The 19117-nt window shown below is 43.7% G+C and overlaps 1 protein-coding gene across 4 annotated transcripts in view; it reads left to right on the top strand.

Annotated features, from left to right (window-relative positions):
- ASB5 (ankyrin repeat and SOCS box containing 5) overlaps nucleotides 1–19117 on the top strand; it is a 110430-nt gene that overhangs the window by 52913 nt on the left and 38400 nt on the right. Inside the window, exon 1 of one of the 4 annotated variants that reach the window (XM_082245648.1) lies at nucleotides 4037–4117. The exons of the other annotated variants lie outside the window; for them this stretch is intronic. Within the exon in view, the coding sequence (XP_082101774.1) occupies nucleotides 4057–4117 (61 nt within the window). The 5' untranslated portion in view covers nucleotides 4037–4056. Of the gene's footprint in view, nucleotides 1–4036; nucleotides 4118–19117 lie in introns of those variants that run through there. 4 annotated transcript variants of the gene reach the window in all.

Raw genomic sequence — 19117 nt, 5'->3', positions numbered from 1 at the left:
GCTACTGTTGGTCCATTCGGGAGATTATTTGCCATTTCATTTAAATGTTTTTTTATGCTTAACTTGTATGAGCAAAAGCTGTATACACAGTTTTGTTTGAAACTTAAAACTCCCAATTTTGCATTGCCTTATGTTTATTGATACTAACTCACTTTCAAGTCACAAACTTGGCATGTTAAAGCGTTTGTTAGCTGGTGACTCGTAATGTATACACTACTTAGAGAGGTATCATTACTGCTTTGAAAGTTCAATACAAAAATATATTTAGAATTGGGACTTTGTATAGACCCCCAGAAGTAATAACACATATATATTTTTAAAAAATCTGATTTGTATTAATTATCAAAAAGACACAGATACATAAGGGGTTTATTTACTAAAGCTAGAGAGGGCAAAATGAGTCACAATTCTGCATTAGAAACCAATCAGCTTCTAACCTCAGATTGTTTAATTAAGCTTAAGCAATAAAACCTGGAAGCTGATTGGTTTCTATACAGAATTTTGATTAATTTTGCCCTCTCTAGCTTTAGCAAATAAACCCCATAGGGACATTTTTTAAAAAACCATCACAGGTCACATGCATGTACTTAGTCATAAATGTCTGAAGAACCTTCTGAGGACATTCTACTGAAGGTATCTCAGATGCATAAAAGGTTGACGCGTTTCGCAGTGTTACCGCTTCCTCAGGACCTCTTTAGCCTTTCTTTTATTTTGCATATGACACAGAGCAACGTTAAAGCTATAATCAAACAAAAATTTATAGTTAATAATATATAGACAACGTACTTCCATACAATCATAATCAAAAAGGTATGAGTTCAATGAAGTAAAGGAGCGATGAGCCAACTATGTGAGAGAACATATAAAGTACCTTAAAAAATGTGTATATATCATGCAGCACCTGGTAGGGAAACAAAACTGTTTTCACAGGTGTAAGGTCCTGGGTGGCCCGTGGGGTAAAGTTTTGGACAAAAACCTTCCAAGATGATCAAGCCCAGATGCAATCAGTAACTCAGACTAATATGTCCAAAAGAAAAGAAGGCGAGGAAAAATAGTGCATTAGAAAAGTGTGTGTGTGTCTATATATATATATATATATATATATATGTATATATATATATATATATGTATTATGGCTCGACCGATTATTGGCAAGGCCGATATATCGAGGGCTGATATTGACTTTTGCCGATATATCTGTATTGGCCCCGGAACTGGCTGATATTGGCGATATTCCAAATATTGCTCATATAAGGGTAAAATGATGTCACATAGCATAATTCCGTTTACAAATGTTATTGAATATGCCACTCACATATGTACAAATTAAAGATATAAGCAATTCCACATTAGCAGATCTGCTGGCAGATCGGTATCTGTAACGGATGCCGTAAATGACACCCGGGTGATACCGCTCCGTCTGGCATACAATGACGATCTTTGAGGTCACGTGGTCACGGCGGGGGTGACCACACTCGTGACCTCCGAGTTCGTATGTCACTTATGGCAAGTGGGTGAGAGATGAATCAGTATTGAGTGGGTGCCGAACCGAGAAATATCACCCAGGTATCACTTATGGCAAGTGGGTGAGAAATACCGATCTGCCAGCAGATCTACTAATGTGGAATTGCTTATATCTTTAATTTGTACATATGTGAGTGGCATATTCAATAACATTTGTAAACGGAATTATGCTATGTGACATCATTTTACCCTTACATGAGCATCACCACCTAATGGTTGGAGGAGGAGAAGACTAGTCTCAGACCCTGACATAGGATGTACAAAATATCGGCCCATATCGGCCAATAGTGATATGCGATTGCCAAAATATCGGCATCGGCAATGAAAAACCGATATCGGACAATCCATAATATATACATATATATATATATATATACATACATCTACACATACATAAGCCTCTAGATTTTTATATGTCGGCTGAGTATTAAGCATTTGTAAACTGTATTTATACGTGATCCAGCACACAGGTGCCACCCTGTAGCAGTAAAACTGCTATAGGGTGGACCTTAAAGTGGATGTAAACCCTCACATATACCCAGTGAAGTGAACAGCCGCAAATAATACACAGAGATTAAACAAATCCCCCTACATAAGTTTTACTTGTATATGTACTGTCTTCAGCTTTTTATACTGTTTCGAAAGTGCACATTCTGTTAGAATTTTCTCTTCCTGATTCACCTGTGGGTGTGGACTCTTGCCATACACTGTGAGACAGCTGATTGGAGGAAAGGCATACACCACGTAGGCAGAAACATGAAGAAATGTGCTGTGAATAGACCAGCTCTTTGCTAATCTATTTTTAGCACCCTCTCCGACACAAAATTCAGTCTGGTTTTATCTCAGTTGACGAGGAACTTATCTGAAAATATCATGCTGATAACAGAAGAACGGTGCAGAAGAAAGCCACAAGACCTAGGGCTTTGAAGAGAGATAAACAAACACTACAGATAGATGTGCCCAGGTCAAATTTCATGAATAGGGTTTAGATCCATTTTAAGTGGTTAAAAATAGCCATTGCTCCATGAAGTCACCGCGCCTAAACTAGGGTTGCCACATCATTCCTTTAAACTAGGACACGTATTAATCACACAGGTTTGGAGGCTAATATAATGCACACAAGGCACTAGGTGAGTTTAATTACCACCTTAATCAGCCACAGAACCTGTGTAATTAATATGTGTCCTGAATTAAAAGGATGAGGCGGAAACCCTAGCTTAAACCTACTTTCCTGTTAATAAGACCCATGAAGCGATATAGATTAGCAAGGAATTTTAATAGAAATTCATTTTCTATAAGTGAAAATAGGACCCGTAAAGCCATAACACTGACATTGATATTTTTCTGTAACCGAGCAGTAAAACTCTAAGACAAGGAGACATAAATAAAGCTGTGAAGACAGTACAAGCATTTGGCAGCATAGTGTAGGAAGGTGTAGCCTGTGCTGTAATGCGGTAGATGTTCCATAAAATGCTTAATTCCCTATTACTGCACTATACCTTTAGAAATCTCAATTCTTTTATAGGATATCTGTGAAATGTTATTCTTATCCGTTTGCAATTTAATGCTAGCAAACTATATATGCAAATTGTGGTTATTCCCCATTTTATACAAAGAATCATTGTGTTCAATTCTGCACAGTTCCTAACCTATTGACTGTCATTTCCAGATTAAATACTCAAGCACAGTTTGAATTGATGCTAGCTTATAAGAGTTATTCCACCTCCACTATCAAAAATAAATGGATTACCTGGATATCTCACCCGAGTCCATTCACACTGGCATGACTTGTCAGGCGACTTGGTCAGCCTGACAAGTCGTCCACCGTTGCTCCCACTGTGTAATACAGGACCTGTTCTAATAGGAGCGACACAAGTCGCTCCGACTTAGAAAAAGGGTCCTGTACTACTTCGGGGCGACCTGGAGGCGACTTGCATTGATTTCCATTATGCGAAGTCCGTGCAAGTCACGCCGAAGTCGCGCTGCACGCGACTTCACAGGTCGCCCCCGAAGTCGGAGCGACCTAATGTGAACAGGGGCTTAAGCTTCTGCTTATTTAAAGGAGTGTAACCTATAACTATACCCCCAAGTTTGGAACACACTTGATTTCTTTATGTATCTTCTCCTCCGCTCTGATGTAGTTCTTAGATATGCTCAAAAATGTCCTTTTTCCTTGTTTTTGTTCTGTTGTGGTATCCCATGTAATTGCTTTTCTCTGGTTAACTTGATGTCCACGCCATGCCTACAGATTGATCCCATCTGGGGTAGGATGGTCAGGGATATCAACATTTTTATAAAAACTTCCTTGTATTGAAGTTTACACCAATGTTATTAACTACAGCTTATTAATTTGTGTATTGTTGTTCTTTACAAATTAATAAAAAATTGATTGTTAAAAAAAAAAAAAAATTCTGCACAGTTGAGATTAGGGGTTAACTAGTAAACGGCTTGAATTACACAGCTCCTCAGACGTAGCTCACACACTAAGCACTCAAAGTCATGCAATTGAAAGGGGCCTAATATACTGCAGACATGAGTGCTTTTTTGGTACATGGTGAATACCTGGAGGTGCCGTGGGGAGACGGTGATCTAGGTAATGTATAAATATATTTATTTTCTTTTGTTTACTGAGAAGTGCTGCATTTGCTGTTACACTTTTATACCTCAGATGACTTAGATCATGTTGTCAGACTAAATATAGCTTGCAGCCTAGCATAAGCTACAACCTTAGTGACCCCAAGTCGTTATTGCTTTTCACGATTACTCCCTCTGCTCCTGGTGTTTTTTTTTCGTTTCTTAACGTTTGATCTCTTTTAGCTTTCTACCAAGGGCTTATTTATTTTGAATGTCCTATATTCCTTTTTTGAAGAATAATGTATGTAAGTAGAAAGAATTGCGTTGAATTTTTAGGCATAGAAATTGAGAGATCAACCCATGTAAGGTTAGTGATATGTGACAAAGTAAATGACCATGGAATTTGACCCAAAGATATTTCAGCAATGGACATAGGATTGTACAATGCTAAACATTTTTTGTTCAAGCTATTTGCTTAAGCGTATGTCTGAATTAGTTCTGTGTTTGATAGATTTTCCAGATTTCTTTGAAAAGTATTACATCTTTGAAGGTTGTAATTGTTAACAGTGTCACGGAGATCACAAAAGGCCCATTGATTTATTTTGCCGCTGTATTTTTTTGCTTTTAAAATTGCCATACTTGATATGATATACAGTGAATTTGTGTGTGCCTGTGTATGTGTACCATAGACATTCCTGTCATTTACCGAAGTGTCTTCTAAGGAAAACATGCCATGTTGTTTGTGGCAGCTTACTATTTAAGAGCCCTTTTCTGATGCCCACTTCTTTAGAAATCAGTTGTCGATGTCCTTGAGGAAAGAAATGAAGGTGTTTGGAATGCTGCGGGTGTTGTCTTGGATATTGATTCAGGTTTGTCAGATCAGCAATCATTTTTGTTCTCCTAATTGTTTATCCATTGCTGTTAATGAATATTTAACGTTGGCATTACTTGTCTGAATATAGTCCTACTGTACAACCAATTTCAGATTTTAAAAAAATCAGATTGCCTGCTTCATAGATAATTGCAATCAATAATTATGTATATATTTTTCTATCCCAACTCTAAGACCAGTGATAAAAAGCCTACTCTTCTTCACCAACAAATAGAATATATTAATATAGGAGGAAAAATGAGTGGCAGACTTGTTTCCCATGGCTATTTAAAACCACACCTATTTTGAGCACATTCATCATTTACATTTCACCCTTATGCTGGCTATAGGCAGGGCAATTTTCTAGGAATATCAAGCAGTTTTTATATCAAAATACAATCTCAATGTTGCTGTGAATATTTCCTGGTTATTTGCAATTGTGGATGTCAAGATAAAGAAAAATGTACACCAAATATATATGTGGCCAGCATTAAGGGCCCTTTCTCATGGACATCTTCCGTTCTGATCAGCAGGTGACCCCCTGCTGAAAGGAGCGGAGTAGGGGTCAATGACAGGTTTATTATGTCTGCTCAGTTTATGCAGAGTAAACACGGACAAACCCCGCTTCCACTTGATCGGCTTACATATGTGAAAGGCCCCTAAAGCCCAAATGAGAATTCAGTTTAAATCAGATAATGCATTCCAGGTGCATCAAGTCTTACAGCTTTTTTTTTATTTAGGCTCCTTTCACATGGTCCGCCTCCATCGGCGGACTCCATGCTTCTCAGCGGGGGATCGATACACTGATCCCCCCTGAGCAGGAAGGTGACAGCTCCCTCTCCGCTCTGTGTGTGGAGAGGGAGGTGTCAGAGCCCTGCTGCTCTCTATGGGGAATCTGATGAGAATGGGCCGCCTGTCTGCTCTCATCCGATCCCATCCGATCCGATCCCCTGGATGGATGGAAAATAGGGTTTCCATCTGTCCGGATTTCACAGACAGGATCGGATGCAGATGGCAGCGGGTGTCAGCGGACATGTCTCCGCTGACATCCGCTGCCCCATAGGGATGCATGGAGGATCCGATCAGATCCGCCTAAAAAACTGACAGGTGGATCTGATCGGATCGTTCGTGTGAAAGGACCCTTAGAAAGCCATTCTAGAAAAGGACCTGTGCTCTCTGTACGGAAGCAGTGATTTGCCGTTCTCTAAAAACAGCAAACCTCATGCTTCCTGCCAATTGGAGAGATCTAACTGTGACTCAACAGGGGGCGTATCAGACCTTTGTTTGGAACCACTGTTTCCAAACCGAAAGCAAGGGTTCTTATCTACAGACTGGCAGGGGACAGTCTTTTTTACTCAGGTTGTGACTGGTTTCTAAAGAAAACAAACTGTACGACATTGCACACCTAATAATTTGTTGCACCTGAAAAGTGTTTAAACTGAGAGTTCAGTTGGGCTTAAATTAGGTTTTTAAAGTCATAAAATAGTTTAGAACTTTTGACTCATAATACCTATATTAAATATTGTTGTAATGTATATCTCAATTCCTTAAGGACAATCATCTAAAATGCTTGGCATCTACATCATAAAAAAAAACAAAAAAAAAAAAACAACAGAATCCAAGAACACAAGAAAACCAAAATACAATTGTTACAAGGGTATCTTATATTATGGGATTTTACATTATTATTTTCAGTGGGCAGCATACATGTTTGTGTTTTTATATTAAATAAAAAGTGTTTTATTCTACTTCCACTCCTACATCTTCTACTTCTCATATTTACTTTATACCAATTATCAACCTATGATTTTTGCCATAGAAGTTAATTAAACAATGGGGTACTGTTCACGCATCTAGGTGAAAGTTCACTTAGCTTAGTGAATAAGGTGAAGTTATCCTAACCTCAATCATCCAATCCTGTGCTTAGGTGACCTAGTTGCTATACTTATTTTTTATTTTATTTTTTTCAAATCAAGCCATACCTGTAATAAAGAATGTAGACACTCACCCTCCCTTTTGTCCATGGTGCCAAATGCCACTCAATTCTTGTGTCAATGCAAGCTTACAGGGAAACTGGCACTTCCAGCAGTGTCAGTCTCATGGGTCCCCATAGTGATCACTTTTATCTCCTGCTGATTTCCACATCACTACTGTATTGTGTAATGTGCATAGATCAGTAGACTTTCAGGTACAAGCATCAGGAAAGGTATGTACATTATTTAACAGTTGGTTTGATTTAAAAAAAAAAAATGTAGTGTATCGACAGAGTCCCTTTTATTTTCCTTGCACATAATTGCAATTTCAAAGTGAACTTAGATTCACCTTATTTACTTAACTAAGTGAAAATGCTCTTTGCTAAGTTTGCTAACTTTAGTAAATCAACACCAGTGAGTTTCCAACATGGTGCAAATTTCAGCTTTGCTGAAATGTTAACATTATTACTGCATGTGAGTAGGTGGAATGCTCAGGCAGAATTCTGTCTTATTTCCCTTTATTTCTCACCCAACAGCGATAAGTCTTTGCTGCCCTTTTGAGTGAGTTTTAAAGTTTTAGAAATAATCATGCTGATCAACTGGACGTTTTGAAGGCAATAATAATCCTCAATACAGGGGTTCCATTCCTGTTGTGATTCATCCTACATATTTATATATCTTTTTGAAACAGCATATATATTGCAATTTGTTTGGGCAGTTTTGTATTGTTTGAACGCTGCATGATATAATCTGGAACTTGATACAATATACCTTTTAACAGGGGTAGGCAAACTTTTAAGCACAGTGTGCCAAGAAATGTTTTCAAATAAATTGAGTGTGCCGATTTTATAACACATGTAGCACCACCCCCGCAGGAGCTGCTGATTATATTATTGGGTCTACACCCTGCCTAACAACCCAATCAAATTGGCTCGATCCCTCCTCAGGCACAACTGACCCAGAATAGGACTGGACTATCAAATAGATACACAGGTTGGAATACAATACTTCACTATGCAACAATACCTTGTTACCTTCTTGAATAGTAGTCCTTCTGGGTGACACAATGGAACAACGCACAAGATTGTAATTAACCAAACTTAGTTTACTATGTATCAAATTGAATAGGGGAGATACAATACAATACAATACAAGTCCATAAAAGGTTATTTAAAACAGCTTTAAAAAGGTAAAAGAATACCCCCACACTCCTCCTGCATTAAGGCTAGACACAGTACCAGGTAGGTGGGCCTATCTGAGTCCCTCCCCCAGAGTTCTCTTCTTTCTTGTTGATCTTCGCTAGCAAGGTTATTGAATAGAGCTCATTTGTAATCCAGATTAGGAATAAAGATCAAGAGAGAAAAAACAACGAGCTGTTAGTTGTCACCGCAGGGTGTCTGCGTAACTGAGCAATAACTTCTGCGAGAGAGATAAGCCTCTGGCGACTCCTTTACAGACCTTATTGTTTGTCTATGAGTCTCCTGAGAGAGTATGGTGATAAACCCCGGGGTTTTATCACCTCCTGCTGCGCTACCGCTATCTGTAGATAAAACTGTCTCTTCAGCAGATAAAGTCAGTTATTGGGCATGTGCCCTCTCACCAACAGAAGTTTCTCCTTCGTGCGCTTCCACTGCGGTCTCAGTCCTTTGGCTATATGCCAGCCGCGCGGGGTCCTTCTGGCGGATGACTTCCGGTCTCGGCAAACAGCAGTATGACCTCCAGGAATGTGCCTCGTGCTTGAGATGGGACGGTTCCACGTCGTCCCTCCAGGCTAAAAGGCTCTGGCCCAATATCCAGTGTCAGTCCTTCACTCTCGCTCGCTGGTTCCTCAGAGTCCAGCGCAGAAAGGCCCCCCCCCCTTCGCGCGCTTCTCTCTTCCTTTAAATAACCTCCCCCATAGTGCCGTGCGGTGCAGCCGTGCACCCTGGATCTTGCAAAGCAGCCTGGGAGATGTAGTTTCTTCATCTTGTGAAAAGGAAGTCACAGCCCGGGAAATTCCATGCAGCTACCACTAGAGGGAGCCTAGTTCCTGGATCTTGCAAAGCAGCCTGGGAGATGTAGTTTCTTCATCTTGTGAAAAGGAAGTCACAGCCCGGGAAATTCCATGCAGCTACCACTAGAGGGAGCCTAGTTCCTTCCCACATATCAAACAGTGTCTTTAGGCATGTTTAACCCCGCTACACACTCCCCCCACTTGAGAAACTTTGGTCCCCAAAGAGGTCAACAGTATGTACCCTAGTGCATAGGTTGGCATTATACAACAAAAACATTAACATTTTGCTGAAATAAGTCAATCTGAATACATCCAATTTTGTATTCTAATAGCAGTGCAACAGTAAAGCGATAAAGTGCAATTAATAAACAAATAAGTGATTTCTACAGTGTTAATATAGTGCTGATTTCTAGTGCTTTTATATAGTGCTCCTTTAAAAAGCACATGTGCCTTTGCAATTTCTTAAACACTTACATCTTAAAGTTTGTGTTGAAAAAAAAACATCAAAAGGTGAGAAAGAGAAAAAAACATATAGTGAGGTCAGAGCAACAAAATGTGCGCAAACATTAACTCACAAAGTAAACCAAATTGTGAACATCAAAAACTGTGCTTATTATAATGGCCAAACCCAATATCCTTATGTACAAACTTAAATGCAAACGTTTTCTACTTCAATACTTTGTTCTCATGATCTCTCACAGACCCCCCAAAACTTGGGTGGCTTGTACAGTTGTGCCTGGGGGTGAGCTAGGGTTGTCCCCCACCAAATCTACAGTGGAGGAACTAGGCTGGTCAGGAGATCTTTTGGAGGTAAAAACAGCTTCTTCCGAACATTCACCCAATTGATCATAGGTCAGTCTCTTAGGTGGGTGAATGACTCTCCTTTCCCTCTGTTCCCGTGGAGGCATGCTCTCAGAGGTGCTAGGATCAGGCACTTCTGAGGATTCTTCAATGTCCCCCTCCTCATGTTCCAACACAGAGGAACCTGATGGTTCAAGAGAGGTCAGTTCTTCTTCAGAGAAGGGTGCAACCTCCTCCTCAGGATCTTCATCCTCAGCTGCTTCTTCTGGAAGCATATGAAAGGGTATGAATTCAGGGGCTTCTGCCCGAAGGGCTCCTCTATCAGCCAAGTCAGATGAAGACAGGGAGGCAGGTGTGGGTTCTGGCAACTGAGATGACCACAACCAGTCGGGTACCTCCTCTTCATCTTCCAAATCTTCAGATGGAGAACTTCCCTCTCCCTCATCTGGGAGCGTCGTCTGAGATCTGGTAACTGGTCTGGACCGGCGAGAAGTCGAAGGGGCCTCTGACAAGTCTTCCACAGGGGGCATACGAACCGCTTCAGAGAGAGGCAGCAAATGGTTCCGATGCCAAGCCTTCAATGGACCCACACTTCCTTCAGGCCGAATTTGGTACACAGGAAGGTTTGGCAGTTGCTTGCAGATAACATAAGGTTGGGACTTCCAGCGGTCTGCCAACTTGTGTTTTCCCGGGACACCCAAGTTTCTCAACAAAACCCTGTCCCCTGGTTGCAGGTCATGGATCCGAACTTTTAGGTCGAAATTTTTTTTATTCCGCAGTCCACGTTGATCAGATGTGGCCTGAGCCTTGTCATAGGCCGCTTTCAGACTCTTCCGCAGTCGGTCCACATATCCTCTATGCGATGCTGAAGAGGTATGATCAGGCGAAATGCCAAAGGCCAAATCCACTGGCAACCGAGCCTCCCTTCCAAACATCAGCCGATAAGGGGAATATCCAGTAGCATCACTGACAGTGCTGTTGTAGGCATGCACAATGGCAGCTACGTGCTTGCCCCAATGCTGTTTCTTCTCTGAGCTCAAAGTCCCCAACATATCCAAAAGAGTCCTGTTAAATCGTTCAGGCTGGGCATCCCCCTGTGGATGGTAGGGAGTGGTTCTAGTCTTTTGAATGCCTAACATATCTAACAGTCTCTTGATCAGTCTGCTTTCAAAGTCCCTTCCCTGATCAGAATGGAGGCGTTGTGGTAACCCATAATGTACAAAGAACTTCTCTACAAGAACTTTGGCTACCGTTGAGGCCTTCTGATCCCTTGTTGGGAATGCTTGAGCATATCTGGTAAAATGGTCTGTTACCACAAGGACATTCCCCTGGCCACTCAGATCAGGCTCTAAGCAAAGGAAATCAATGCACACCAGCTCCATGGGTCCCTGACTTTGTAGATGGCCCATTGGGGCTGCTTGACGTGGCAGAGTCTTCCTCTGTATACACCGGACACAAGAATGACAGTATCCTTCAACTTCGGCCCTCATACAAGGCCAGTAGAACCTGTCCCTGACAAGCTGAAAGGTTCTTTCGGGCCCCAGATGGCCATGATTATCATGAAGAGCGGCCAGAACTCCCTCTCTGTATTTAGCTGGTAAGAACAGTTGCCACTTCTCCTCCAGATCTTCAGATGGACCTCTCCGGTAGGCCACTCCTTCTCTGATCTGTAACCGGGTCCACTCTCTATGCAACAGACGGGCCCCCTGAGGGGAGTCAGTTAGAAGCAACTCAGGGCTCTGGATCTCCAGAGCTTCCAAGAGAAGTTTTCCCAAAGGGTCTTCCAACTGCTCCTTCCGCAAGTCCCTTTTGGACAGCCGGGGCAAACCCTCCCCTTCAACTTGGGTCACCTGGCAGTAGCATTTGGGTACTCCGATAGCCGAAACCCCAATCTCTTCTGCTCTTGACCCTCCTCGGGATCGAAATTCAGTTCCCTGATATAGGGCACGCACCCCTTCTGGAGCCAAATGAGTCCATTCTTCCGCAGGTTCCTGTGGAACATGCAACCTTCTGGATAGGGCATCTGCATCCCTATTTCCGATTCCTGGCCGATACTTCAGGCTAAAATTGAAGCTAGAGAGGGCAGCCAACCATCGATGTCCTGTTGCATCCAGCTTGGCCGTAGTCAACAGATAGGTGAGGGGATTATTATCTGTCTTGACAATGAATTCAGCTCCGTACAGGTAGTCTTTCAATTTGTCAACCACTGCCCACTTCAAGGCCAAGAATTCAAGTTTGTGAGTAGGATAATTCCTTTCAGCAGGCAATAGGCTTCTGCTCACATAGGCAACAGGTCGCAGATGACCCTCATGCTCCTGATAAAGTACCCCCCCCAGCCCATCTCGGCTGGCATCAACATGCAGTTCATATGGTTTTGTGGGGTCCGCATAGGCCAACACAGGGGCAGTGGTTAGGGTTTCCTTCAGCTGGACAAAGGCCCCTTCGCATTCCGGGGTCCACTGATCCTGGATGGATTCCTTAGCCTTCCGGGGGCCTATGGTGGACTTCGCCGGCTTTACCAACTCAGGGACATCATCTTCTTCATTCTTCAGGAGCTCATTTAGGGGTCGGGCAATCTGGGCGAACCCCTCCACAAACCTCCTGTAATAGGAGCAAAAGCCCAAGAATGACCGGAGTTCGGTCACATTTGTGGGTCTCGGCCAGGAAGCAACAGCATCCAGCTTGTCCGGGTCAGTGGCCACCCCTTCTTCAGACACGATATGGCCCAGGTAATGGACCGAGGACTGATAGAATTGGCACTTCTCAGGAGAAAGTTTCAGACCTTCTTCATGTAGCCTCTTCAAGACCTTTTCCAACCTCTCCTCATGTTCTTCTAAAGTTCTGCCAAACACGATAACATCATCCAAGTATACCAGTACCTCTATCAAATTCATATCTCCAACGGTCCTCTCCATCAGCCTTTGGAAGGTAGCAGGGGCCCCGGACAACCCCTGAGGCATGCGATTGAACTCAAAGAACCCCACAGGGGTGATGAAGGCTGTTTTCTCCCGATCTTCAGGGTGCATGGGGATCTGATAATACCCACTCTTTAAGTCCATCACACTGAACCACTTCGCCCCTGACAGACTCTGTAGGGCATCTTCGATTCGAGGAGTGGTATACTGGTCTGGGATGGTTCTTCTGTTCAGCGTTCGGTAGTCGATACAAAGCCTCAAAGATCCATTTTTCTTCCGGACTACCACTATCGGGGAAGCATACGGGCTCCTGGATTCTCGGATAATCCCGATCTTTTTGAGCTCTGCCAGCTGTTGACGTAGATCTTCTAAGTCACCTAAGGGGACTCGCCGGACTCTCTCCCTGAAAGGCTTGTCCTCACTCAGGCGGATCTTATGAGTAGCGCTCCTGGCACATCCCACGTCAAACTCGTCCTTAGAGAATATTTCCCTACATCGAGCAAGTTGTGCCTTGGCCCTCTTCACCCATTCCGGCGGGAGGGCAGCGTTTCCAGAGCAAAGCTCCTCTATAACCGCTTCACCCTGTTCCTTTTCTTTGAAATCAATGGGGGCAACTGGGGTAGCCGGGTTGACTTGGCCCAGGAGCACTCTGGCCGGTACCTTCACTGGTGTAATAGAGGTGTTTCTGACACTCACTAAAACCCTTCCACGGTTTTCCTGTAACACCTTCAAAGGGATCACCTCAGGGATCACTTCTATCCCTCTCTGTCTCTCCTTTTGACCTGATTCAAAGATAATGAAGGGACCCGGCTGTTGCCATGTGAGTTTAACAGAAGCCTTAAAACAGGCCACCTCTCCTGGCTGTAAGACCTTTTCTGCTCTATCCAGCTTCCAGAGTCGTCCAACTCCTTCTGCGGGGGTCTCTTGCTCCAACACTAATCGTTGGTAGGCCTGCCGTAGCATGGGATGGATCCTTGGCGCCTGAGCATCTTGTCCCTGGACCAGTTGTATCAGAAGGCGCCTTACCAGGTCAGTGTTTGTTCCTACGATGAGAGAGCTTTTGTTGGCCCCTGGTGGACGAGGACAGACCACCGCTAAGGTGTCGAAGGTTTCCGCTTCACCAGCCACTGATGGATCAAAGGTCAACTTGATTGGCAGATACCCGTCATAGGGAAAACTTTGGGTCCCAATACCCCATATCTCCAGATCTTCCAACTTCTGCAAAGGTAGATGGGTAAGATATTTATCATAGAAGTCTCTATACAAAAGAGTCACCTGGGCCCCTGTGTCAAGGAGGGCTCTTGTGTAAATTCCTTCCACCTGAACCGAGACCACTGGGGAGGGCCCGACCAAGTTAGTTGGGAATTCTCTTGATGTAGCCTGGTTGTCTGATTCAGTTCTCTGTACCCTGGCCCTCTTCTCCTTTTTCTTCCTTGATCTGGGCCCCCGCTGAACCCGGTGTGCATTGACTTTCCTTCCCTCAGTAACCCGGAGTCTAGAACTGGGGGTATTATATTTGGGTCTGACCCCCTGACTCAGTTTCCCTGATCCTGCACCACTTCTGGAGTCCCTTAAGACTGGCGGACACCCGGTTGACTCCTTCACCGGTGTCCTCTGAAGTTTCCCGCTGGCTCGCGAGGTTTCGCGGCAGCATTTCCTGAGCTGGGACATACCCTTCTAACATGCCCAACTCCCCCGCAGTTGAAACAAGTTAACAATCTTGCAGGCCGTGGCTCTGGATCTGTGCTGAGACTAACAGGTTCATCTGGCCTCTCCGATATACTCCCCTTGGGTAGAGTGGATACCTGACCAGTCAGGATGGACACCATTTCTATCAACTGAGACACTTGGGTCTTTAGAAGTTCAACTTGAGAGTCACCCTCTTCCACACTTATCACTCCAACCCGGGCAGTTGAGTCAAACTGCCGACTTTTCTTCTTGTTGTCCAACATAACCTCTTCCTCTCTGACCATTCGAATCAGATCGGGGTATTCTAGAATGCCGCCATCTCGACGAGTTCGTAACAGTATGGCAATGGGATCTAAAGGTTGAGCCCCTTTCAGAACCTGTCGTGCACGAGTCTCATCTATTTTCCGGTGGTCTATTCCTTTCTTTAACAGAATCTGGTGGATAATCCTATCCAGACGTTTAATGAATTCGGACAACTTCTCCCCCTCTTCTTGATAACAGTGGTCCAACTGGTAGAGAAGTTCAGCCGCGTTCTCCGTCCGACCAAACACATCTTGCAGAATGTCCAAATAATCCTGTGCAGTGCAGTTCTTCTTGCTAAGCTTTAGATTACGTACAGCCTCTAATGCAGGTCCCCTTAAACTCTCTGTGATTCTCTGCTTCTTGTGCTGTTCTGGTACCTCCCATTCCTCCAAAGCCTGAGTGGCGGTATCTAACCACTCTTCGAACCCATCTTCTGCTGAAGGCACAGGCTGTTTCCCAGAGAATGTCCGGAGCTTCCTATATCCAGTCATCAAATAGCTCGAGGAGTCCCTACTACATTTTGCCACAATCTCCCCAAGAACAGCACACAGTTCTGAGCTAAAAGTCGACAAAGGTGATGACTCAGGATGCCCTTCTTGGACACCTTTTTCTTGGCTGGATACCCCAGGGGTGGTGGATGAGGGACCCGCAATAGGAACTCCTGGATGTATCAGGAAAAGTTCTGTTTGGTCAGTAGTTTTTACACTGTTTCCGTTGAAATAATCAGGGACCCCCTTCCTCCACTCACACAGTGCATACGTGTGTGGGACAGTGGTGTCAGTTTTCATGTCAATCACCCAAAATTTCCTGTCTGTGGATAGTGCCCTCAAAACAGGGAGGAGCTTTTCTTCAGTCCAGGCTTCTCCCTTGATTTCAACCACCAGGCCATTTTCCACTATGACATTCTCTTCCTTGCACCACTCAGCAGCAGCGACAGGATCCATTTCTGCGTGGGAGGGGATTCTATGGCTGAGAGGGTTGTATTGCAGGACTGTAGAAATCCCGGACGAGCCCCCACGTGTAGCACCACCCCCGCAGGAGCTGCTGATTATATTATTGGGTCTACACCCTGCCTAACAACCCAATCAAATTGGCTCGATCCCTCCTCAGGCACAACTGACCCAGAATAGGACTGGACTATCAAATAGATACACAGGTTGGAATACAATACTTCACTATGCAACAATACCTTGTTACCTTCTTGAATAGTAGTCCTTCTGGGTGACACAATGGAACAACGCACAAGATTGTAATTAACCAAACTTAGTTTACTATGTATCAAATTGAATAGGGGAGATACAATACAATACAATACAAGTCCATAAAAGGTTATTTAAAACAGCTTTAAAAAGGTAAAAGAATACCCCCACACTCCTCCTGCATTAAGGCTAGACACAGTACCAGGTAGGTGGGCCTATCTGAGTCCCTCCCCCAGAGTTCTCTTCTTTCTTGTTGATCTTCGCTAGCAAGGTTATTGAATAGAGCTCATTTGTAATCCAGATTAGGAATAAAGATCAAGAGAGAAAAAACAACGAGCTGTTAGTTGTCACCGCAGGGTGTCTGCGTAACTGAGCAATAACTTCTGCGAGAGAGATAAGCCTCTGGCGACTCCTTTACAGACCTTATTGTTTGTCTATGAGTCTCCTGAGAGAGTATGGTGATAAACCCCGGGGTTTTATCACCTCCTGCTGCGCTACCGCTATCTGTAGATAAAACTGTCTCTTCAGCAGATAAAGTCAGTTATTGGGCATGTGCCCTCTCACCAACAGAAGTTTCTCCTTCGCGCGCTTCCACTGCGGTCTCAGTCCTTTGGCTATATGCCAGCCGCGCGGGGTCCTTCTGGCGGATGACTTCCGGTCTCGGCAAACAGCAGTATGACCTCCAGGAATGTGCCTCGTGCTTGAGATGGGACGGTTCCACGTCGTCCCTCCAGGCTAAAAGGCTCTGGCCCAATATCCAGTGTCAGTCCTTCACTCTCGCTCGCTGGTTCCTCAGAGTCCAGCGCAGAAAGGCCCCCCCCCCTTCGCGCGCTTCTCTCTTCCTTTAAATAACCTCCCCCATAGTGCCGTGCGGTGCAGCCGTGCACCCTGGATCTTGCAAAGCAGCCTGGGAGATGTAGTTTCTTCATCTTGTGAAAAGGAAGTCACAGCCCGGGAAATTCCATGCAGCTACCACTAGAGGGAGCCTAGTTCCTGGATCTTGCAAAGCAGCCTGGGAGATGTAGTTTCTTCATCTTGTGAAAAGGAAGTCACAGCCCGGGAAATTCCATGCAGCTACCACTAGAGGGAGCCTAGTTCCTTCCCACATATCAAACAGTGTCTTTAGGCATGTTTAACCCCGCTACACACAAAAATGACAACTTCACACTCAATCATGGAAAGGATTTTTTATAAAGTAAATGCTGTAAACTCTTGAGCAATAGTGACAAATTACCATCCTGCACTCTCACGCCTCTGATCAGTCCCAATTTCTGCAACCCCACACTTCAGATCAGCCCCAATTCTTGTACCACCAGTTTTTAGATCAGCCCCAATTCATGCACCCTCCCACCTCAGATCACTGTGCCCCCTGCAAATCTGCCCCACCTCTATACCCCTTGCTCATCTGTCCCACCACTGTAACCCCCTGCACATGTGCCCCACCATTGTAACCCCCTGCTCTTCTGTTCCACCACTGTAACCCCCCCCCGCTCTTTTGTTCCACCACTGTAACCCCCTGCTCTTTTGTTCCACCACTGTAACCCCCTGCAGATGTGTCCCACCAATGTACCTCCATTCTCCTCTGCCCCACCACTGTACCCCCCTGATCATCTGCCCTACCTCTGTACCCCCTGCTCTTCTGCCCCATCACTGTAACCCCCTGATTATCTGCCCGATCAATGTACCCCCTTTCTCATTTGCCCCACCACTGTACCTCCCTGCACATCTGCTCCAAGCCATACCCCCATGCTCGTCTCTCTCACTGCTGAACCACCTTCTCACCTGTAAAAGGTGCAAGTGATGTTGGGACCGGCGCTACCACATAAATATTGTGTTTGTGCAATTCCATACACTGTATAATTCATATAAAACATATAAAAGTGCATATAGTGCTTAAACCAAAGTGCTGCGTGCTGTAAACCTTTTATATATTCGCATGGGCTGTGCTCAGTGTACCATATAAACACATGTATACATATAAAGTGCTGAGTGCTATTGATAACCACGTGTGTGATTGTGTGCTAAACAAAGTTTGGCGCCAGTGGGTGTACCACAAATTGCACCGTTGCTTACCGCACTCTTAAGATGGTGGCTCAGCACTCCCTGGTCACTAGAACAGAAAACAAGCCTCCATTGCGTAGTATATCCTTGTTAGGGTAAAACAACGTAGCATCCACTCACATTTAGGGAGTTCACTATCAGCTTGAGGTGTTCGCCGGGTCGCTTCCGCGTTCCACCAGCTCAAACCACCGTTCCCGGAAGTGACGTACTGACGTACGCAAACCACGCCCTACGCGTTTCGTCATACGACGTCATCTGGAGCGTGCCATCTATCGCTACTCCCGGTCTTTTTATAGGCTGGGTCGGCGCCATCTTAGTGTACTGATCTGAGGCCGGACACGGCGGCCATCTTGGTGCACCCATACCGCAGCCTAAACAGCTTAATTCATCATGTGAACTCCCTATTTGTTACGTGTGCCGTATATATAAACATACATTTTATTTAAAACTTAGAATACGACTCCACATATTAAAACCTTGTAATATAATACATTATGTTTTGTGCTATAATTGTGCGAACCAGTGATGTGTCTGATTTGATCGGGGTGAGCCGATAATCAGTGCTGCCGATAAAAATCATAAATTATGTGAATCAATAGTAAAAGTGATTCAGTGGTGATGTTGACTTTTTTATATTTAATATTTAATAGTGGGCCCAAGTGACTGTGCGATTAATAGACTATAAAAAAATTATAAAAAGTGCCCATACATGTAGCAATAATATCGGTGAGATAAAAATCGTACAAAAAAATTTTTTTTTTTTTTTTTTTTTTTATTACTAAAAATATATATATATAAAAACTTTATAAGAAGAAGTTCTCCATACAAGTCCAACCATAGATATAAGTCCATGTTGCTTGTGACTTTGTATTTTCTGGGTTAAAACCCATAATTTATGGGAAAAAATAATAATAATGCAGTTCCAGGCGAAAAAATATTAAAAGACTGAAAGATGATACCCAATAGGGTAAAAACAGGATGACGTAATAGATTGGTGAAACTGAAGGTGATAGGATACTTGCAGTTGGTTATTCCCATGAGGAAGAAACTTTCTTGAAATGAGGAATTTTCAGCGAGAAGTTAAAGATATAAATATTCTATATGATAAAAAAGGTTCACTTCATAAAAAAGGTTCACTTCATAAAAAATCTTGGAAGATGATGAAGTTAGATGCGTTAAAACCTGCATTAAATGCATTAAAACCGCATCTAAAA

Source organism: Pelophylax lessonae, assembly GCF_965119305.1.
Source record: "Pelophylax lessonae genome assembly, chromosome: 1".
Classification (NCBI taxonomy): Eukaryota; Metazoa; Chordata; class Amphibia; order Anura; family Ranidae; genus Pelophylax; species Pelophylax lessonae.
The sequence above is the reverse complement of the archived record's forward strand: the minus strand, read 5'-3'. Positions and strand labels throughout refer to the sequence as shown.